Raw genomic sequence first — 24,255 nt, 5'->3', positions numbered from 1 at the left:
TGTGTGTGTGTGTGCGTGTGTGTGAGACAAAGAATGAAATATTCAGTCTTGTCACAATAAATATAATGTTGCCCCAGTTAGCATCTCTTATTGACTGACATACATGTATAGTGTGCACATTGTGTGTGTGTGTGTGTGTGTGTGTGTGTGTGTGTGTGTGTGTGTGTATCAGCATTTGTTTGTAGCTGTACTCTCATTCTTTTGCCATCTCATGCCGACTTCATATTTTAGCAAACACACTCACACACATATCTAGACTTGTACACGAATACACACACAATCCCTGAAGCAGAAAAAAAGCACAACACAGTAATATTACAGTATTTTGGGGGCAGTATTTTCACAAATAGTGATAGATAAATTAAACACTCTGATTAAATGGCCATTTCAAGTGAATTTTTGTGTGAACAATGCAATGACAACACATAAAATAAATTAGCTGAAAGCCATTACAAATTGTATTATTTTATCAATAATAAAATATGTAATGGCTTTTAGCTACCCTGTTACGTGGATCCTGACAACTAGTACCAAGTATCAATCATTCTAATAATAAATAATAATTGTAATAACTAATAACACTTTGTTAGCACTTTTCATAGCTCAAATGCTAAACTGATTCAAAGGAATTACAATTAAAATAGAAATATATATTAATTAAAAATTAAAAGTTATATTAAATGGTAATTTAAGTCATTGCATGGAATTTTAGTATTGATGTTAATAACAAAAATGACAATAATGATACTACCACTACTAATTATAAAAATAATAATATTTGGAAAAATATAGTTATACTGTGATCATTCCTTTTTTCCAAATATTAAAGGTTCTAACATCAAGGACAGAATAATTATTTGGTTTCGAGGCAAGCGTTGAATATTCAGCTGCACGGCTCAGGTTTTGTGCCATATTTTCAAGTATAATCTTGCAGCTGTTAAATCAACATGACAGGCCCTGATTGAGCTGAGGTTCTCCCATCACGTCTCACAGAATGAGAGAATCCAAACCTCAATGAACACGCATCAAATGTTCACAACCACAGCTGAGTCAGACTTTCGAAAAGAATATTTTTGACAACTGTAACATTTACGTTTCAGTGGGCAGGGCCCAGTGCTGTTTCCCTCGAGTCTCTGACTGATGAGTAACTGAAACAAAGAGCGGAAGAAAAAGACGCTTCGCTGAGCGAGTTAGCCACAGTAGCCAACAGCACCCCTCTGAGCCTTCAGGGAAAAGACAACTGTAGTCACAGAAAGATCTGAAAAACAGCTTTTTGGGAGATGAATGAATGTAGCTGCTAAAGGTTTTCAGTCTTTCGGTGGGTGAGCATGTGTGTTTGTCTGTGAGATTTGGGTCAGTGTTCATTCTAATGCAGTCGACATAACACAGAGAGCTAGTGACAGGTCACTCCAACACACACACACACACACACACATGTACACAACTCATCAGATCAGACACAGCTAGATTAGATCTTCTTTTGCTTCCAGAAGCTCATCCAATCAGATCGCTGCACTGGTCCAGCAGTCGCATAACACCCGACCTTTAAATCCGCAGGAAGAGCAGCTCAATGGGAGTGCGTGTGTGTGCTGTGGAAGAAAATTAAAATGCAATAACCTTCCAGCCTCACCGACTCCCCTGTAATTCTACATCCAAGTACAGACGGAACTTAACCTGAATAGCAAAAATGAAATTTTGTCTTCTCGGCCAACAGGTTCAGAGCAAATATATTTGTCATAACGTGTGTGTGTGTGTGTGTGTGTGTGTGTGTGCTCCAGGGGTGATGGTTTGTTATCTTTAACAAAGCTTATATTGTTTCAGTAGAAAATCCTTTAAAATGAAGCAACACTCATGAGGTCTGAGGAAGAGAGGAATGAAACAAGAGAAGGAGCGGCCTGCTGTTCTCTCTCTCTCTCTCTCTCTCTCTCTCTCTGCATGGATCGCTGGACTGATGGAATTCAACACTTCTATCATGTAAACGCTCACTCCTTTCTTGCAGTTTGATTGTTTTATTTCCCTTTCTTCCTGTTTGTTTTTGTTTGTTTGTTTGATTCCTTCTTTTTGTTTCTTTCTTCCTTTTTTCTTTTATTTGCATCTCTTGGTTTTATTCCTTCTTGTTTCTTTGATTTTCCTGCCTTTCATTCTTTCATTGTTTTTCTTTTTTCTATCTATCTATCTATCTATCTATCTATCTATCTATCTATTCCATTCTTCCTTTTATTTTACTTCCTTTACTTTCTTCACTTTTCTTTCTTTCCTTCACTTTTCTTTCTTTCTTTTGTTCCATTCTTCCGTTTATTTTATTTTCTTTCCTCCTTTACTTTCTTCACTTTTCTTTCTTTCTTCACTTTTCTTTCTTTCTTTACTTCACTTTTCTTTCTTTCTTTCTTTCTTTCTTTCTTTCTTTCTTTCTTTCGTCCCTTCCTTCATATTCTCTCTTTCTTTACTTCTCTTTTATGGCTATATTTCTTTCCTCTTCATTTTCTCTCTTTCTTACTTCCTAGCTTGAGTTTCCTTCCATTCTTCCTGCTTCTTTCTTTTTCTTTCTTTCTTTCTTTCTTTCTTTCTTGGTTCATTGTTCCTTTCTTAATGTTTCTTTGTTTCCTTCTTTTCTCTCTCTTTCTTTACTTCGGTCTTTCTTTAGTAAACACTACCACCCATTCTCTCAAATTACCTGTAAGTGAAGAAAATGACCAGCACATTCTGTTACTGATCGTAGATGGCTATCTGTGTTCTCACAAATTAGACCAGTTTAAAACAACACCACAGACCATTATGCCTATTATATTCGGACCATATTAACAGCATTTCTAGGTAAAGCATTTTGTGATTAATGAAGCAGAGGGGAAAGCAGTGTGTGTGTGTGTGTGTGTGTGTGTTCTGAACGGCAGTACTCCAGATCTCCCAGAATTCAACATGTTTCATTTAGATCCTAACTTTTGAAGACCTGCTTGCCCTTGCCATATTTTAACCTATGATTGTTAGAGAGAGAACAGAGAATGTAATTAAACGTCAATTAGTCTCTGTTCTGATGCCTCTCTAACACACACACACACACACACAGACAAACACTCATTACGTGCATTAGTTCCATGGGTAGTGTGACCCATCATGCATCACTGACCTTCATCGCCTACTGGGACAGCCGCATGGGCATCACTACAGCAACAGTGACCATTACTACAGCAACCAAATCCATACACAAAATGACACACACTTGCACACACACACAGCAAAAATCTTGCTTGGTTTGGTGCACCTGGTGCTTAACGTCCCATAAGACAAAGAAAGATGAACTCCCTGTTTTATATTGCTTTCTTTCTCTGTCTCTTTCCTTTTCTCTCTTATTCGCTTGTGCCTCAAAGGGGAGAAAAAGTTGTTTAGCTGACTATGACTTTTTGTGCTAGTACTTTCCAAAGAGGTCAGATACACCACAAACAAAGAACTGAAATATTCAGCCAATGTTTGTCTGCAAAGCACAACAGATCTGCAGTGTGTGTTTGTGTCTCGCTCTTGAATATGAAGTATTCAGAAAAACTGTTTACAATAAGTGCTCAATGTAATTTAAAAAATGCAGTTTAATATTCAGTTGACCTTTCATTTGCACGTCAACAGTGCCTATTCAGAGTTCAGAAACTTGGCCCATACAACATAGATGTTGTTGATGTCATTTTTATTGGACAAAGCAGCAACCTAGCAGCTTCCGAATAAGACTCCACATCAGGAAAATATATCTTAACAGAAAGTTTAAAAAGCGCTGCAACAATGGAAAGAAATTAATCAGTTTTTTTTTAAGATTATATTCATTAAATGTTTCATTAAAATATCAACAAAATGTTATTTACAGTATACTTTTGCTTGCAGTAGTGGGTTAAAAGTTTCAGAGAGCTGAAGATATCAGGCTGACTGGATATTGGATTGCAATTCAATAGCCATTTGCAATAGGAGCCAAATTCTTCTTACATTACAAAGCGGCTAAAACCAACCGTTTGCTCTTAGTTTTTGTGCATGTTAAAGGGGCAGTTTAAATCAGGCAAATAACACACACAGCTCGATGTGATATTTGACCTCTCTCACCCCAGAGCGACCACAGTGAAATGAAGCCACTCATTTTCATACTTCTGCTGTGGCCTGAGAGACAGTTATGGTGAGAGGTTACACAAAGACCCACTCACACACACAACACACACTCATCATTCTGGTGCAGCGGTTTGGTCAGAATTACTTCAAAGCTGGACTGTCTGAAATCAGAATCATATGTTGCTGACACAGCCTTAACACAAAAATACACACACACACTCGACACAGTCACACAGAAGAGAAGCTGACCCTAAACAACCCTTAATTTAGCCCTTTTTAACATCCTTAATCCTGAAAACATTGCATAAACTTTCTAGCCTTTCTAGCAGCGGCACACTCCTCTTTATCTGGTCATTACGTGCATTTCATGCAGTAATAATCGCTTAAATCTTGTGACTGCTCACTTTTTTTTTTTTTTTTTACTTTCCATCCATGGCTTTTTTCTCTTTCCATTATATTTAGCACTCCCTTGACTGTATGACTGTACTGTTTCCATTGTCATGCTTTTCAAATCAACTTCTCAAACACATGTACATGCACACACATCATTTTGACAATTTGATATCTTTCAGCAAGATTCGTTTATGGAGCTAACATTTTGATGAATGAGTAAATGGCTGGTGGTTTGGTTTCTAAATCAATAAAAAAAAATGGCAGGGTTAGGGCAGATCTCAATGTAAATATCACAGTCAGGTCACTAAAATGCTGAAATGCTTTAGAAATGCTTCTAAAGATGATGTCTCGTTTATAATCACTCTCATTCAACAGGTTCTAAATTAAACCCGCACTCACACAATGACCCAGGATTCATTTCAAACCTGTACTGCTTCATGACTCCACACAAGAGTGACATGATCAGTCCAGTGTCTTGCTGGAACACATACTGGAATTAAATCAGGCCATAAAAGACAGTGAATTCTCAGAATCTCTCTTCACAATTAGAAACAGACACAGAATCTGACCGAGCACAGACTTACTGACCCCAGTCCAGACATAAAAAGATACCCAAACAATAAAAACACGCATAGCTTAATGCATGAATGACAGCGATGTCATAGGACTGCATATTTTTGTATTTATGCCTAAATGAATTTGATTACAAAAGAACCTATAAAATAAGAAATATTTTCATTTGACGGGTTGTTGTTTGTTTGTTTTTATCAGTATTTTTATCTTGCTTTCCAAAAGAAGTCTAAACGTCCTGGAAACAAGAATACTTCAATAATACAGGTTTGGTAATATTTGTCAATGCCAATGGGGTTGAGGGGAAATTAAATTAATGCAAGATGCATTCTCTGAAAACGAGGATTATAAATGTACATACTTTTTGTTAATTTAATGTTGTTTAAAGGATGGTCAGATATTTCGACTGGAAAACAAGACAAAAATATAGATTAAAAATAATTATCTTAGTGTATAGCACAAAGTGTCTGGAGCACTTGAGCTAAATGTTGCGGCACTGCTCGACGGGAGAAAGTTAACATGTATGGCTTGGAGGCTGAGACAGAGAGACAGGAGAGCAGACCCGGCCTGCTTCAAAGAACTTCTGCAGACAGACTGGAGACGATTTGACAAATAGTTACATGGATAAAGGAAAAACGCGAGGAGATTTTAGTCACTGGATTGGCCTTTGGAGCCAGTGCACTGAACCTTGGTAGGGACTACATTGTCTACTCTACATATTGACTTGAGTATCCTGGGATGTGGGCAACAATAGGAGTTTAGATTTAAACTAGAACTGATATTGATATAAAGATAAAATCAAAGACCAAAAGGGCTGTTTTAGGGCACGACGCGGGTGGCATGATGATATGGTGAGTGTTGAATTCTGCAAAAAACAAAACAAAACAAAAAATACAAGGAAACGTTGTCAGCATCACAGAAATCAACATACTGAGGGTACAGGAAAGGCACAGAGGCTGAGAGAAAGAAACTCGACACCAAGCCAAAAGCGTTAAATATAGTGACAGGAGAAACAGCAGATTCTTGTGGATGGATAAAAAGCACCTGGAGTGACACTGTAGCAACTGAAAAAGCCTGACAGACACGCTCAAGGCGGGTGGGCAGAGCGACGCGGGATGATTTGTCAGTGTTAGTGAGGTCTGCAGCAGCATGTATCAGCTCAGACACAATCAGAACAAGCTAAATGGTAGCTATTCATTATCGAACCACAAGACAACATTTCATTAACGCGGAGAGCTAACAAAAATATCATAAATGTGATAATTAAAACACACTAGAAACTTTAACCACAAGAAATGGCAGGACACACAATCCGGGTTACAGTGTACACAGTAAAATGCTTTTTTACTCGGGGATTTTGAGAGTGTAATTAGTTCAGTATGCTTCCTTGAGATTCTGTGCATTTCAAAAAATTTCTAGTTAGTGGTCAGTTTAGCCATCTGGAAACATCTTGCTTACATTTAACACACACAAGGGGTGGTTTATATTAAAAAGCAGCTATACTGATGCCAAACTACAATCAGTTCAGGGACTCACTGTATGTAAACAATGTAAATGTGACATATTAATAACGCACACAGTAGAAAGGCTTTTTCTGAGAAGCAAACGAATGCGTGTGAAACTGTCACGCTCTAAAGTCTCTCGCTGAGTTATTAACTCACACTGACCAGTGAAAACAAGATGACCAGACAGCAAAAACCACTGAACCCATAACACAAACACATTTCAGCAAAATTATTTTAACCAGACTCATCCTGTTTACCAGAGCAAGATAAAGGCAACTGGTTGCTATGAAGTGTGTGTGTGTGTGTGTGTGTGTGTGTGTGTGTGTGTGTGTGTGTGTGTGTGTGTGTGTGTGTGTGTGTTTTACTGGGTCTAAAAGCAGCCCTGCTGCTTGCTGGGGGTGTAGTTGTGGTGATGGGTCAGTAGAGGTGAAGTGGATTATGGGACATGTCTGGCCATCATGGCCAAAAGACCATAATCTCAGTGAGGCACGGCAACCAATGAGACATGCCTGACTGAAAGTGTCTCTCCCTACCACCCAACCACCATAGAAAGAGTAAAAAAAAAAAGACAGTGGGGTAAAGGGGTGGGTACACTGATCCATAAAGAAAAAGGGGTTAGAAATTGTGTGTTACATTTACCATGCTGTTCCCTGCTGTTTTTATGTCGTATGCGATGGGTTTAGCATGCATTTATGATGAACGTGTTGGAAATCTTCAATTCTGAATGAATGATTAATCAGCGCTTCAGCACAACTGTTGCATGCTGTTTGTGGCTGGAAAATCCTCTTCACTGAAAACCTCTTTCACAAAAGCTTGACTGTGCCATTTACAGATTTACACAAATATATTACCATTACTATGGAAGCCTTTTCCTGCTTTTATTTGTCGTAACTGTAGCTTTATTTCTCGTAATTGCAACTTCATTTCCCACAATTGCGACTTTATTGGTCCCACTGTGACTTTGCTTCTTTTTCCTAATTGGTATTTCTCATTTTAAGGCGTTATTTCAATTACACGTTTTATTTTTTACTCTCAGGCAGAAACTGGCTTCAATATATTAAACAAACACATGCTTTCCATTGACTTCTATTGTTTTACTACAGTGCTAAAGACATTTTTTATACTTTACCATACCCCAAACCATTACATAGTCCATGGTTTAAATTAAACAACAATAGGGACCATTGGCTGATCCATACATTGTGATTTCTGGTTTTACTATTCTTTTGTTCACGGTCAAGAAAAGGGACATTTGGACCCATACGGTAGGTCAAACCTGACCCAAACACACATCTAAAATTGGACTTCTCATTAACTTCTATTGTATTTAAAATAACTTTTTAGATACAATAGATACTATAATAGATTAACGCTAATTTATGAAATACAACTTTAGGGATTTTTAGTAGAGAATCAACATTCTCAGAAAGAAATGTGTAAGGCAGCTTGTCAGTGAGGCAGTAGCTTTAAAATGAATTATTTGTACCTTTTTAACCCCAAAAAGTAGTAACTTACGGGTAGATATGATGTCTTTTTAAGGGTACTGCAGTTTCATTACTTTACAATACTACAACTTTTGCAAGTATGTTATGATCAGTGAAAAATTAGTTCCTAAATGTAAAACGGAAGTTACTTACAGGTGATGTAATAGTTTGTCAAGCGTTTGAATTCAAGTCCCATGTAGTTTGGACTGAACTCCTGGAACTTGATGGTGAATTTGATGTCTTTCTCTGGTTTGTTGCAGGTCACCAGAACATTGGGGTCCAGTATGGTGCTGCAGGACTCGGCCTGCTCTTTCTTCACCAGGTAGAGTTTATAAAACTCATATGGTCTCCCCAATTCCCCTTTGGGGCAGATAATGTCCAGTTTGTCACCGATTTCTGGGTAGATCACCAAGCCCTTCCCAGACACAAACCTGCAACACAAAGCATACAAACTTACAATAAATCACAAACACATTTAAACAGTCTTCTGACTCTCAGTAGAATCTCTGCGGACTTCGTGATCATGAGAGGAAAAACTTGGGTTCAAATAGCCCTCCAGACTGCCAAGATCCTCCACAAAATGCTCCAGTGAGACTATTGCTGTTCCATTTTTCCTTTTAATAACATATTTCAAAATGTATAAAACAATTCCAAATATTAAAGAAAGAGAGCAACAGAAGAGCAGAGTCAGAAATGAGCTGGATGGAGATAGAGCTGTATCTGCTGACTATGATTTATTAGACTGGGAAAGTGAAGAATCTGACTTCATTTATTAGAGTTTCTAATTTATTGTTCATGTGCTGATGAACACTGCTTATACATTCAGGGAATACATGATTCATTCTCAGACTTGAGAATGTGAGTGTGCATGTGTGTGTGTGTGTGCGTGTAAGGGGAGATGATTGCAACACAGTCCTTTACACATTTTACTGCTAACCGCACACAAACACACACAGACATGCCCTAAAACTACATGCACAGACAAAAACACTTACACAAAAATCCCCTAAAACTACAAACAACACATGAACAAACATACACACACACACACAAACACACACACCCTCTAATCAAAAAGACATGGACACATACTAAATAATGAGAAGTAAATATACAAAGCCTTTAAATAAAAACACACCAGTGGAGTTCAGGAGAACTTGCATTTGCCTGATATATGGTCCTGATCAAACTCAAATATTGTCTCAGTATAATTTCATTCTGCTGGTTATTTCTGCACTCATGCACACACTCCTCGCTGCAGGCTGTTCGCTGGTTTAGCACACATAAGAGCATACGAAAGACGGATTAACAACAAAAACCTTTTACTGGGGCACAGGCTTCTGTCTATTCACAAAACATGTTGTAAGTGTGTTCATGTGCATGCGTCTGTGTCTGAGGTGTGTACAGAATTGTGAAATCCAATTGTGACTGAGTGATTACAGCCATTGAGAAGCACAATTATGTTCTCAATGAGAAGAAGGGAAACAATGGAAACAAACAGACTCATATAAACAAGAATATAAACACACACACACACTGAAGTTATGATAGCTCATAGGGTTTTTTTCACTTAAAAAGAGTAGAGAGGAAACACATCAATAACTAAAAAATGTGAATGAAAAACAAACCAAGGCAAACTATAAGTGGCATGTAATTTCAGTACAGCGAGTCAGTGGAGATGCGCAATATATCTGTAGCACATCAGTTAATGACAAATTTTAAAGTTTTTTTAATGTATCAATAAAGGGTTTTATATTATATTTAGTTAGTTTTGGACAAGATTTATTAATATAAATTATTAATAATATTATTAATGTAAAATATATATTAATAATATTAATAATAATTAATATTTATTCAACAAAGATGCGTTAAGTAAATCAACAGTGACAGACATTTACAGTGTTACACAACATTTAAATTTCTAATTAATGCTGTTCTTTTGAGCTATCTATTAAACAGAATCCTGAAAAAAAAAATTTAATTTTACATTTTAAATTTAATTTTAACATGCCGATTCCGATTTTAAGAGCTATAATTGACAGCATATATACAAACAAAAATCTACTTTTCTTCAACGCAAAGTAAAAAGTCAGTGATAAAACAACAGCACAGATAAATGTAATAGAATAAAGAGAGCTATGAAACTAAGTTTTTCAGGTTAAATAAGTTTTTACTCCGGTTAGAAATACTACAGACAAATTTGCATTTTTATCAAATTAAAAAAAAAATTTATACAAATTACAGCTTACCATTAAAGTTATAAAATGTATTCAGTCAAGAGCAGAAGGTGTTTTTCCTTGTCTTTTGTTCTTTGATTAACATGACAGATGGCAGCAGGAATATTGGACAGTTTTTCCACGGACCCAATATACTGTTACACAACATGCGTTCTCTTTCTCAACTATTTAACATTCCAAAACTGACTGTGTTTAACTGCATATTCACCAAGATGGGCATTTTAACATAATTTTGTATGTATTCATTTTGTTATTTGTGGCTAACAAGCTATTTGAGACTGAGTGCATCTTGTGCGCTCCACTAATATAGATCAGCGGTTGTGCGCGTTTTTTTCGTGTAAGCGCGAAACCTGCAGGAATGACTAAAATAATGCGCAGCACAAGCACTATTTAACCGGTGTGAATGAGACATGTGTGAAAGAGAAGCGGTCGTCGGAGAGAAGAGAGCGAGAATGCGTAGCTGATGTGATGTTATTGCCTGTGCCACTGGTAACAAAACGGATCGGCTCGAAATTGGAAAGAAGTGAGACCGATCAGCCGGTCACCGATCCGGGCCGATCATGAGAAAAATCAGCCGTTTCCGATCCCTGGCTGACTGATCGGTGCATCTCTAATATCAGGGTTTCCCATACATTGATTTATTTGTGGCGGGCCACCACAATATCAAAACTGACTGCCACAAATAGATTTTCCAAAAGGCTTTGCTTTCATTGAATAAACATGAGCACTGCACGTTTCAAAATCAAAAACCGGTGCGGGTGTTTTTATATCACTGCATTTCAGAATGTAACCGACTGTATTTAGAAAATTATTGATGTCATTTTCATTTCATCTTGATTGTAATGCCTGATAAAGCAGCGTTTGTGAGCTCAGCGCTGCTTGACAGCCATTACCGGAGAAACCTCTATCTCTCCTGCTCTTAAAGCACCTCCTGCTGGCAGAAAATGAATTTTCATATACATATACATATACTGGGGGAGTGCCGCCACAAAAAGAGTGCAAGGCTGTGGGAAACACTGAATATATATATAAAAAGGTATTATTTTAAATTGTATTAATATTTTATAATATTAATGTTCTTTATTGTATTTGTGGTGAGCATAAACATTAATTTTACCCCATAGTATATTAAAAATAACAAGTGAACAAAAAAAAAGATTTTGTATACATTGCTATTATTATTAAAGCCAAATTTTGACAGATTGACACCAAAATTGAGCTTGGCAAAACCAAATAATGATAATCTGGCATATTAAATTGTGATATTCACATGCAATTTTTATTATATTATGAGGTGGAAGGCAGCCCAGAGATTAACGTTTAATGTTGTAACACTTCATGTAACACTTCACACTTCAAAAGCAGATATCTGAGGCGGTGAAACACAGAACTAGAGAATATATGTGTGCGCGTGAGAGAATAAGAGATTTGCATGACTGAGGGAGTTTTGCAGGGTTAAACTCTTTGTGTGACATTTGCCTCCTCTGTCTGCGGCCTCTTCTCTGTTCCTGTCTATCCCTTTCTTTTATCCCTCTGTTTCTAGATCTCTTTTTATCCCTTTCTTTTTTCCCCATCAATGAAGATGTCAAACTCATGCCCTTCCTCTGACGGCCAGCTATGACTGAACAAATCAGAAACAGAAAGAGAAAGCAAGCGAGGAGGAGGAGGAGGAATCTGACCTTCTCAACTCTGAAGAAAAGACTTCATCACTTCCTGTCAAATCAGCAGCTGCTGCAGATTGAGAATTTCAGAAGCAGGAGCTGAGAGGGATTGTTTGCGAATGTGTGTGTATTGGAAGCTCAAAGAGGTTCCACAACAAGCAGTGCACTCCCTAAAACACACAGCGCTGATTCTGAGAAGATCTCACCAGCAAACTTGGAATCATTTAGGTAGCCCTTCCTTATTCCTACAGGAAGTTAAGGAGTTTGTGTGCCTGTGTGTGATCAGATCAAGCCAAACTATTTCTTTATTAACGCTTTGTTTACTTTGTGGTAACGCCATGAAACTTGCTTTCTAAGAAAATATTAGTACTGTAATCGTGATTAATCACATCCAAAAGTCTTTGTTTACATGATATATGTTTGCCCTGTGTATTGATATATAAATACACACACATACATGTACATATTTAAGAAATATTTACATGTGTGTGCTTGTATGTGAGAATATATATATATATATATATATATATACACACACACAGTAATTATGTAAACAAACTTATTTTGGATGCTATTAATAGTGATTAATCGACAGCACTAAAGTTAAAAGGTAAAATATATATCTTACTTTTATACATGAATTAATCTGTAAATATATATTAAATATATAACAATTATGAAATTTAATATTCATTTTTAGTATTATCAATGAAAGTTACGTGTCTAATTTTTGTGTAATTAACCTAAATATTATATTAAAAATGAATATTTAAGTCAGAATAACAAAATTCTAGAAAGACACAGATAATAAACAAATGGCATTTCCTGCTTAAAATTGAATTAAATCAGTAGCACATTAGAGAGTGGGGGAGATGTCTTAATTCAAATTGTAAATGTAATTATCCACACATACACTTCAGTTTCTGTTCACTGTGTGAAACAGAGTTAGACCCACAAGCTTGCACACACACACACATACTCACACACACACTCACACACACTCACACTCAATAAGAGGCCTCCTCGCTTTTTAAACAAGTGAACACGGGATTAGACCAGGACTGAATGGCACCAATTAAATACTGAATACAGCAGCCATGCAAATCAGCCTCAATCAAGAGGGAGGGGGGAGAGAGAGAGAGAGAGAGAGATAGACACAGACCTCTCTTAACACACAAGCGACTACATTCTGAGAAGGGGCTGTAATCACATGTCTTGGCATTAAGTCTAAATTCCACAATGGACCAACATCGGCAACTCATATACACAACACACATACCTTATTTAAAAATTTTAAAACTGGAAAGTTCACTTTTATTTTAGGTGATTAACATATCCAACTGAAAAATGTAGTCACCTATCTCTCATTAAACACACACACACACACTCAGCATGGCGAGACACTGGGTGTATGTATAGAGTGTGGTGGTCATGTGATTGTCCACTCTCAAGGCAGAGCTCCTACAAGTGGCTCTTTGTCTGCGTGAGAGAGAGAGAGAGAGAGAGAGAGAGAGAGAGAGAGAGAGAGAGCGCGACAGCTTACACATATCCCACTCACAATAACAACTGCACACAAACTCACACACTCAAAAAACACACAGAGCCTTGGGCATCTTGTTGAGAATGGGAGAAATGAGTGAATGGAGTCCATAGCAGGACCCCCCCACAACCCCCACCCCATTCTCATTAATTCTCTCTCACACACACACACACACACACACACACACACAGACACACACTTTGGTTAAACTTTATGCAGTTTTAGATATACAAAAAAGAAGGATTTACTTCTTATCTACACTGTTTTTACAAAAAATATATCTGAATGCCCTCAAATTGAAGTATGTCAGATTCAGATCACTTCTGGGGACAAATTAGCCCTCAAAGTATAGCTAAACCAAAACCTAACACCATAAAAGAAAAAAGAAAAAGTTTAATTTTACTTTCTGATTTTATTAAAAACAGTATTTACTTAATTTACAAACCGGTCTCTTTCCTTTACACAGCTAAACATTTTATCGAAGGTTCATATCCTGCTTAAAATCCTAATCTAAATATATAGGCTAATCCTTTCATATCCTATCTGATAGCAACACCGAATGCAAGCACAGGGGATTTCTGGGATTTTTAGTCAAAGTTCACCGGGTCGGGCCTGGGGCGATATAATAACTCTCCATCACACATGCAATCAGACAAAAGTATATTCTTCACTTGATTTGTTTCCTGCTGTCCTCCTCTGACTTTAGCTGCAGGTTTTCCACTCATATTACTTTCACCAGTTCAATGAGGCTAGAGGTTAAAGGTCAAGCTAAAGTTCCCTACTGAACTATCAAGATCTGCAAATACAACAGAATTCACAAGAACTCTTCCACGTTATCACAACATTTCCATTCACCCTGATCCCCATGTAGGACTGGTGCTGGAATGGGTGGAATTGGAAATCACCTGGGATCCCACAAAAGAATAACAAAACTATTTTTAGTTTGCGATGCAGTGCATTCTGCAGTTTTAGTTGTGGTGACAATACCCTTGAAATAATGTGACTAGTTCATATTTTTTTATTGGACTGCTGCACGAGTTTCTTGTGACATTTGATCGTTTCACATCAAGCTTACAGTAAGTATGACAGGTCTTCTGTAGTGCAAGAAGATTTCTTACATCTGTTCGGCTCTGAAACAATGACTTGAGCCACTCTAGAATGTTCTTACCTCAAACTCACACGAGAAAAAATTAAATCCGTTGGACCATTTCACCAACTTTACAGGACCTTTTCATATTGCTACAAATACATAATAATAAAAATAATAATAATAACAACAATAATAATAAAAATAATAATCAATACGTAGCTGTTAAATATTGTGACAAACAAGTATTGCTGTACTATATTAAATTACTCTCAATGGGTAAATAACTACAAGCAAATAAAACTACATCTTTTACAATAAGATTTCTATAATTGGGTTTATGTACATTTAAGTTATTTTGAGCAACCCTCCTGATTTTCTAAACAAATGGTCTAGTCTGACATAATTAAAAAGTTTTTTTCTGTCCTCCAAATAACTTAAGCTTTATTTTTATTGCAGTTCAACCTAAATAAGCTACAGTTTCATACTTTTTTACAACACTAATTGGTGTATAAAATGTGTTAGTCTTTGTGTGGATGGCAACACCTCAGTTTCGCTAAATAATAACTGAATACTAATAATACTGTTATTTATAACAGCAAAAGAGCATTCATTACATTAATAATAGCATTCATAACCAACTTTATGAGTCTCCAAATGCAAAGACACAGTGGTTGCAGTAGCTATGGCAGACAGTATATATATTTAGGGTGTAAAGGGAAAAAAAACACAGGCAGAAATGCTCATATTTACTCTGTCTCTCCTCTCTCTGTCAAAGTCTGTCTCTCTCGTCTCGTCTTCTCTCTCTTTCTCACACACACACACACACACACTCGCACACATATTTGCTCTCCCACTCACTGTCAGGAGTATTGTGTTTGATGAAAGGTATGAATTCCTCTAGAGCTCCTCCAGGATACCACCGTTAAACACACACAGAGTATAATATCTATGCTCTTAATGTGTGTATGGGTGTGTGTGCGCGAGTCACAGGTCACAATGATGTGTCTATGTGTGTGTTTCTTTCTCATAGGATCTCACATTACAGAGCAATTAAAGCAACTGTAAACACACACACACACACACACACAAACAGGTTATACTTGGCTGACAGCTCACTCAGAAAATGCCTGGGAGAAAACAGCAAAAGAAATCAAACACACACACACACACACACACAGGAAAGAAATTGTCATTTTACTAATAGCAACACACGTGTAGTTATCTGTGACCGCATCACTGATTGATATTTACACCTCTGAGAAATATAAAAGGAGTGATAGAGAGACTCTTGGGAAACAAAACCAACAAGAGAACAATGACACGTTGTCATTACACAATAAATAACTCCATCATCACATTTTATGTGTGTTTCAGCATGCCTGTCATGGTAATGTGGACTAGAATAAGTGTACATAGCTTTTCCCCTCATCTTACACAGAAACTAAACATTTTACATGACAACATTTCAGTCTCAAAGGGTTTTTTAACAAGAGGTGATGATACTTGTTTAGCGATATTTTTACAATGTTTAACTGTGAAAGTGATTTTTACACTGAGATTATTAAACACTTGCCTAAAGTTAAATCTTTAAGAATAAAATGATATAATAAAGGTGTTAAATTTAATATTTGGCTTCTCTTTTTGTTTCAAAATCCATTCGTTTTTAGTGTTATATTTTCCATTCAAACGTTTTTGAACAATGACTTACCAAGGCTGCATTATTTTATCAACAATACAGTAAAACAGTAATGTGGTGAAATATTTTTACAATATAAAATAACGATTTTCTATTTTAACACATTAAAATGTCATTTATTCCTGTGATGGCAAAAGCAGAATTTTCATCAGCCATTAGTTCAGTCTTCAGTGTCACATGATCCTTCAGAAATCATTCTAATATGCTGATTTAATACTGAATTAACATTTCTATGAATGTTAAAAGCAGTTAATATTTTTGTGGAATCTTAATACTTGAGATATCTTCAGGGATTCTACAGTGAAAAGAAAGTTTAAAAGAAAAGCAATTATGAAACAGCATTATTATTTTTTTTTGTAACAATGCCTATGTTTCACTGTCACGTCTTACAACAATATAACAACACCATACAAACTTTTTAACCGTATAGAATTGTCCATTTAACAGTAATTGTTCATAAAATGAAAATCCATATTAATTAATCAGTATTCGGCAGAATTATAATAACGCTTCATCCTTTGTGTTGCTATTTTCCAAACCCGATATATTGTCGATATCAGCAGATTTGAAGTAAAACATGATTTATGAGCCTTTCGTATTGTCAGGTTCACTTTTTAACAGGTTTCCATTTCCAAAATGTAGGCCTCACAAGCACAGCCAAACCTGTAAACACACACAGATGAAAAAACTCTCTTTCTGCTTATGTTTTATGAATTAGCCGCATGGATGTGTGTGCGACGAGTGTGTTCTCGGCATTGTTTTAGAATTCGATTTTCCATTTGTTCTGTCCAGCTGCAGGCAGAGATCACTGTCTCACCAATAATGGCTCTAAACTCCTTCTCCCCTCCATTTTAAATAATAATGAGCCTTTAAAATGGCTGATTCAGACGTATCCCTAAAAGCTGCTTTCCACAGCCCCCAGACCAGTAAACAGCTTTCAGCCTGATCTATCTGTGGCCGTCCTGAGCTTGATATGTGTGTGTTTTCAACCAAACCTAAGATCGGTGACTAAAGTTTGAGCTCCCGGTGTGCGTTCAGGAGTAAGTCTCTTAATGGCAGGTAACCCTAAGCAGCTTAAAAACACTGCGTGAGAGATCTGTTCTCAGGTCAGCCGAAGCTAATAAAGGTTATTGTGATTTGAAACTGCATGCAGAGAGCGCTGAGCTCAGATCAGCTGGAGATGAAAGCAGGCTGGAGACTCCAGCTTCTCTGAAGCTTTATAGCAGCATTTAGCTGACTGAAAGCGTGACCATTTCTCCGGACACATACGCACACACGCAGGCAAGGAATGATGGGTTTAGTGAGTGTGATGGTCTGAGCTGTCGACTGGAAAGTGGATAAAAAGGATGGAGGAGCTTTGAACTCTAAAAGGGTCTGACTGATGGCCTGCTGTGTGTGTGTGTGTGAGTATGCGTAGCAGAATTTAAGCAGGTTCGGAGTTACTAGACTTGTGTTGACTCTTTTTGTTTACATGCGAGCATAAATGTGTTAAGCGTAGATATATATGCCTACAATCCTCCAGTGTGTACTGTCTCACAAAGTCAGAAAGAGAAAGCAAACATGAAAGTGTGAATGTGCACACGGAGAAGGGAAGGAACCAACAGATCGCAAACCTCTTCTTACAGAACACTAATCATTTCCCACCTCACGCCCTTATGTTTGTTGCGTGTGTGTGTGTGTGTGTCAGTGTGTGACAGGCTCTCTGAATTTCCAAAGTCACTTTGTAGGAAAGGTTGCAGCTCTTGTGCAAGTGTGTAGTGTAGATGTGCTGTTAAGGAGAGACACTTTATGGTCAGATCTTTCATGAGATGGTTTAATCGTGATGATGCAATGCTCTATTCCCTCTTTAAAAAGAAAGGCAGAGAAACTGGTGTTTAACGTCTCGGGTTTGTTTGACGTTTACTAGTTGATGTATTTGCATAATGGCTGATCAGAAGAAGGAGAGAGGAAACAGTTTGCTACAGAGAGACAGAAATCCAGCCCAACTATAATAATACATACGAGCATCCACCCTAAACCACAGCACTGTAGTGATTTTATCCTGCAACCTAGATGGGACTTGTCACATTCTAAGCAAACTTTAGGAATGATCATGTGTTTGAATGAGGTGAAAGAAACTAGAAAATAAAATCTATTTAAATTATTTTTTTTTATAATATATTATATAACTTGAATGTACATCTGCAAGAATCACCCCCCCCCCCATAAAAGTGCATTTGTCTCATGCGCTACATTCCACACAAAAGCTTTGTGTCAGGGACAAAGGGACAAAGACAAATTATTGGTTCTCAAATCTCATTTAAAAGATAAGTTAAAAAAACTAGGTTTGTCTTCAGGCAGGGAATTGTGTATGGTTAATTGTGTAAAAGATATTTAAGTGCTCTGATGGAGGGGAGAATTTTCAGCCAAAACGGACTTAAATTTCAGTCCATTCCTCACACAAAGCTATCATATTGCTTTAGAAGACTTGGAATGTAGTGTATGCATAAAAACTACAAATTTTACTCTAGTATTTATTTAGTTATTTTGCCCCTACTGGAGGCTGACAATAAAAATAAGTGTTTGCTTTCATTCTGGGATACAAAAACATTTAGTGTATCACAGAAGAGAGAAATTCTAACAAGTCTGGAAGGACATGAAGTGAGTAAATGATGTCTGAATTCTCGTTGTAACTGTAGAAGTTAAGGCCTTGGGTAAAGTAAAGTAATGATACCCCTTTGAACTGAGTGGAAATGCCACAATAGTGTCATTTCGGTGGTACAGGATGAATAGAGGACAAAGGAAAAAGTAGAGGTGCACCGATTGCAATTTTCTTGGCCGATTCCGATTTCTGGGTATTATCATTTTTGTGTGATCTGCTGATACTGATTTTTGCTGATTCCAGTTTTTTTTTTTATGAGATCTATAATTGACAGCATATACAAACAAAAATCTACTTTTCTTCAACGCAAAATTTTATTTTCATAAAACAAACTCAAGTAAAAAAGTCAGTAATAAAATAAGAACAAATAAAAAAAAATTGCAAATAGCAACAGCCCAAATAAATTCAATAGAATAAAGAGAGCTATGAAATTACGTTTTTCAGGTTAAGTAAGTTTTTGTGCGCTCCACTAATATAGATCAGCAGTGGTGCGCGCACTTTTGGTGCAAGCGCGAAACCTGCAGGAATGACTAAAATAATGCGCAGCACAAGCACTATTTAACTGGTGTGAATGAGACATGGGTGAGAGAGAAAGGGTTGTCGGACAGAAGAGAGAGAGAATGTGAGGCTGACGTTATTGCCTGTGCCCCTGGTAACAAAACGGATTGTCTTGAAATCGGAAAGAAGTGAGACTCCGATCCCTGGCCGATCAATCGGTGCATCTCTAGGAGACAGAATAGCGGGACTGTTTACAAAAAGGTTTGGCTGTTTACAATAACATATGTGATATAGTAATCTTATCAGATGCTATTTCTTTGAAACGCTGATTTATATCAGCGCGTGGAATGTTTAGCATATTCATGAACCCACGGAAACCACCTTAAAGGGATAGTTCAATCAAAACTAAAAATTCTGTCATCATTGTTGTTGTTACAGTTTTGGTTACTGTTTAGTTACTGACTTCTAGAGTATGGAAAATAAAGACATTTCTCAAAATATATTTGATGTTTCACAGAACAAAGTAAGTCAGGTTGGGAACAACATAAGGGTGAGTAAATGAAGACAAATTTGTATTTTTGGGTCAGTTGTCCGTTGAAATAATTAGCAGACGTCACTGAAATCCCCTAAAAAGCCTGTGTTTACATGTCTACCTAGTTATCTAAATGTGAACATTCCGGCCCAGACTTCTACTGTTTATACATAAAGCTAGTTATAATTACAACAGACTAATCATAACCCTTTTTACATTTTCTAAAAAACATAATTGACTTCATTTATGAATGATTTTGACCTCTGAGGATATCCGGGGGCTCCCCAAAGGGAGGTTTTGTCAAAATTGAGCTAACTTCTAGGGGACAATTTTGTCCCCAAAGTATAGCTAAGTAAACGCACCCCCAGCAGCCGCCACTGCTCCTCTTCCGTTTTGTGCTCCAACAGACCCTACAAATACAAACATTACAGTCCTTAAAACAACACGGGCACGGGGCGCTGGGCACGGGGCGCTGGGCTCGGAGCGCGTCTGTGCGCGTGAGAGCCGCTTGAGGAGGCTGTGAGAGCCCAGCGGTCATGCTTGGTCAGGGACAGACAATGTGCGTTTGTTACTTAAGCACTGTTGTTAATGAAGCCCTCGCCATGCATGCACACACACACACACACACGGATGTACAATAAAAATGAGGTTTCATGCCAACCCCTCTCGCTCTCTCTTTCCTTGTTTTATAACGACTACAGAAAAACGGTTTTAAGTTGCAAACTGAATCCCCGTTAAAATGTACATGCTTTATAGATGTTGCATAGTTAGACTCAGGATTATATAACATCTATAGAATGCAACTCACACACACACACACGTTCACAAACATCCACAACACCGTGAAATGCTATCAACGCTGGAACAAAAGCCACTTCACACACACTTCAGAGAGGAACAGGTCTGTTGTGGAAATGCCGGCTGAGACAGAGGGAAGTGTGTGTGTGTGAGTCTGCGTGAGTCCTCTCTTGCTGTTCAACATATTGAAACTCTGACAGAGTTAATCTCCTCACTGTCAACTCCTATTATAACACCACTGATCATGACATACACACACACTAACTCATGCATACAAACACACACACACACACCCTCATGCGTACACACTCGTAAATGCACACGGACACATGATTGAAAGTAACGCGACTCAGAGAGTAATTATTACTTCTGTGGATGGCAGAATATATGCCCAAACATGTCCTAAATGCTCCCGAACAGTCACACAGGCATCCGTGGAAATCCGTAACTTTGATCGCAGTTGAGACCAACATGATCCCCTAGCAGGTCAAAGGTCATTATATATGTTTTTTCATGTCATCATAATCAGATTCTCCAGAACCAAAAAACTGCTTTTGGAAACATCTACATTCGCAAGACGCGGCGGATCAGCGCATATTTTTGCAACAGGTTGGAGCCTCTCAGAGGGATGCAGGTTTAAGTTTGGCCTACATAAATAGGCTTATTTTATACTTTCATGGAATTCTCTTTACTTAGTGATTTCTTGAAAACCCAATGCCAATTACTTGAACATTCTTTCATTATTGACTACAGTACATCTCATTTCCAAGCTGTATGAATTTCTTTAATCGGTTGAACATTAATTCTATTTTGAAGAGTTTTGTCAGTGGGGTCAAAAATAACACTTTTTCAGAATATCGGCAGAAAAAAAATAGTAATTTTCAGGCAGTTGGTTTTTGAATTTTTTTTTTTACATTTTTACAGAGTGTTCGTTAGCTAAACTGGATGTTTAACCGCTGCTTTAGATGGTTATATGCGCACATAGACGCTGCTGATTAACACTAATTGTGCACCACAGAATGCTGGGTAAATGAACAAACTAGTATGCTTGAATACACACTCACACACACATAAGTAAAGTACTTCAGTAGCATTTTTGAGCTAATGAGAGACAGATTTCCAATTAGCTCCTCATCTCCTCCCTTAGCACTGGAATATGGCCAAAACACACAGGCACATTCATACATATATCATAGATTCCCTTTTACTTTGTTCTTAAAAAATCCAAAAGCTAAAAGAAATGTAGTTCATTTGCAGTCGTTCATCAGAAAATTGTTTCTTAACAGCTAAAGTGTTTTCTTGATAAGCGAGTGGCTGCCAAGAACTTGAATGTAGTAAAAGTATATTAATTTGTAACTAGAAGAATTTGACGACGTAAGGGGGAAGTAAAGCGAGTCATCATTTTGTTGTTTGTGTGTTTGATTGGGTGCGTAGTGTGTGACACATTAAGGGAATAAGATATAACCTGAAATCTCTGCCTCAATGTGATAATTGTCCCAGTGATTAGCTACTTTATTCTCTCTGTCTGTCGCTCTCTCTCCATTCCCAGCAGACTCCACTTCTCTTTTCTTCCCTCAAGGCAGAGGAAGGGAGGGGAGGGGTGTAGCTTTTACATTTTTCTCAGTCCAAATTATAGCTGTGAACCATGCAGATAGGAAAAGAATTATACATCTGAAACCAGCGGTAAGTCTGTGCGTGAGCGCATATATGTGTAGTTGTGTCTAAAAGTAATTAAATTTACATAATTGTGTCAACAGAATAAATCAGTGAAGCTCTTGTTCCACCAAATGTTTCTTCTAGAGAAAACGCAGCGGTAGCTTTAGCGTTCAGTAAACTTTGCGTTTTGCTGATATAAATATAATCAGAGTACTGAGGGGTGGAGAACACAGCCGGAGTTTTTCTAATTTTACAGTCCTTCAATTATAATTCACATTCAGTCTGAGAGAAGTCTGACCTAAAACACAAATGGAACATTATTATGGGTAAGATAGTTGTGTGTGTGTGTGTGTGTGTGTGTGTGTGTGTGTGTGTGTGTGTGTGTGTGTGTGTGTGTGTGTGTGTGTGCGTATGATGGTCTCACTGCTGAGAGTCTGGTAAGAGGTTTAAAGGGTGGCTTGGACTTAGTGGTGGTGGATGCTCCCATATGTCCGCTGCAGAGATAGAGTGCAAAGAGCGTTTTTGCCCGAGGCCCATATGTCTTTATGAGAGTGCTTAGGATAATCTTTGCATTCAACGATCAATTCATCCTTGTGCATCCAGGTGTTATGCTGTTTTAATGATATGCTGGTCATTAAACTCAAGAATGTTCCCTAACAAATTATTCTGATATTACTTTTCTCAACTTTGCACCCTGTTTCAAATTCTCTTCCTCTCAATCTTCAGTCAGGGTCCCTGAACCTGTGACTAAGCAACACACACACATGCACAGGTGCATACACACACACACACACAAACACACACACATATGCAGTCTGTAAGTAAATAAACATTAAGTACTTAAAACAACATGCAGAAACAGTGGTTAAACAGACCAGGCCAGTTTGCGCATTTGCTGTGCCGTGGAGCTCAAATCTGCTCCAACGAGTAAAACAATTCACACACAGAGGAGCTCCAGTGACTGATATGATTTTATTTTTTTTTTCTCACAAGACGAGACACTCAAATGTTGCTGATTTCGAAGATCTCTCTAATGGGTTTAACTCCTACACACAATTTAAAAATATATATTAATTAAAATAATAATAATAATAATAAAAACCCTCAAAACATAAATTTTCCATACTTTGAATCTTCAGGGCCCATGTGCTTTGCATGTAGGAAAATAGGTTATATTTCAACACGTACAAAAAAAAATTACTGCAAAAAATTACAAAATATAAATGGGGAATAAAATATGGATATGAAATGTCTGACTTAAGGGGCTGAATTAAATTAAGTTTATTAAAACTTGATTAAATGTTAAGTAACTTTAAAACGTCATTTAAAACTTTGTACAGTGCTTACAAGATATAAATGCATTTGGTGTATAAATGCTGCATTATATTTCTAAATGACTGTAAATTAACTAAATATATTTTGAGCATTAAACAATATAGCCTAATGAAGTTTAAATACATTTAACTGTATAGGAAATATTTGTTATAAAGTGTTTCCCAGTCTCTAACAGCTAACTATTTATTTTCCACTTTTTTCCCTTCCTTAGTTTAAGAATGAGAACAGTACAAATTACAAAATAAAAACAAAATAAACGTATAGTCATTTGTAATTTACGATGCGGTTTTAATTTTAAAAGCACAATTTTATGTTTTCGCGTCGCCCCTCGAGTCTTGCATGCTAAGTTTTCAAGTTTTTGCTCATCTTTTACAAGGCCAACCGAGAGACTCCTTAATTAAACTATTCCCCCCGAGATGAAAAACACATGTGCACTATTCCTGTCCCCCTGTTTACGCTCATAACTCAGCGGCTGTGACTCAAAACCTTTTGAGCTGCCTACCAAGACGGGCCTATGATGCCCAAAATGCTGTCTA

The 24,255-nt window shown here is 37.2% G+C and overlaps 1 protein-coding gene across 1 annotated transcript in view; it reads right to left on the bottom strand.

Annotated features, from left to right (window-relative positions):
- Positions 1-24,255, bottom strand: part of LOC132141202 (ephrin-B1-like) — a 35,202-nt gene that overhangs the window by 8,867 nt on the left and 2,080 nt on the right. The window contains 1 exon segment of the mRNA XM_059550515.1: positions 8,186-8,463. Within this exon segment, the coding sequence (XP_059406498.1) occupies positions 8,186-8,463 (278 nt within the window).

Source organism: Carassius carassius, chromosome 5 (genome assembly GCF_963082965.1).
Source record: "Carassius carassius chromosome 5, fCarCar2.1, whole genome shotgun sequence".
In the NCBI taxonomy this organism is placed as follows: Eukaryota; Metazoa; Chordata; class Actinopteri; order Cypriniformes; family Cyprinidae; genus Carassius; species Carassius carassius.
The sequence above is the reverse complement of the archived record's forward strand: the minus strand, read 5'-3'. Positions and strand labels throughout refer to the sequence as shown.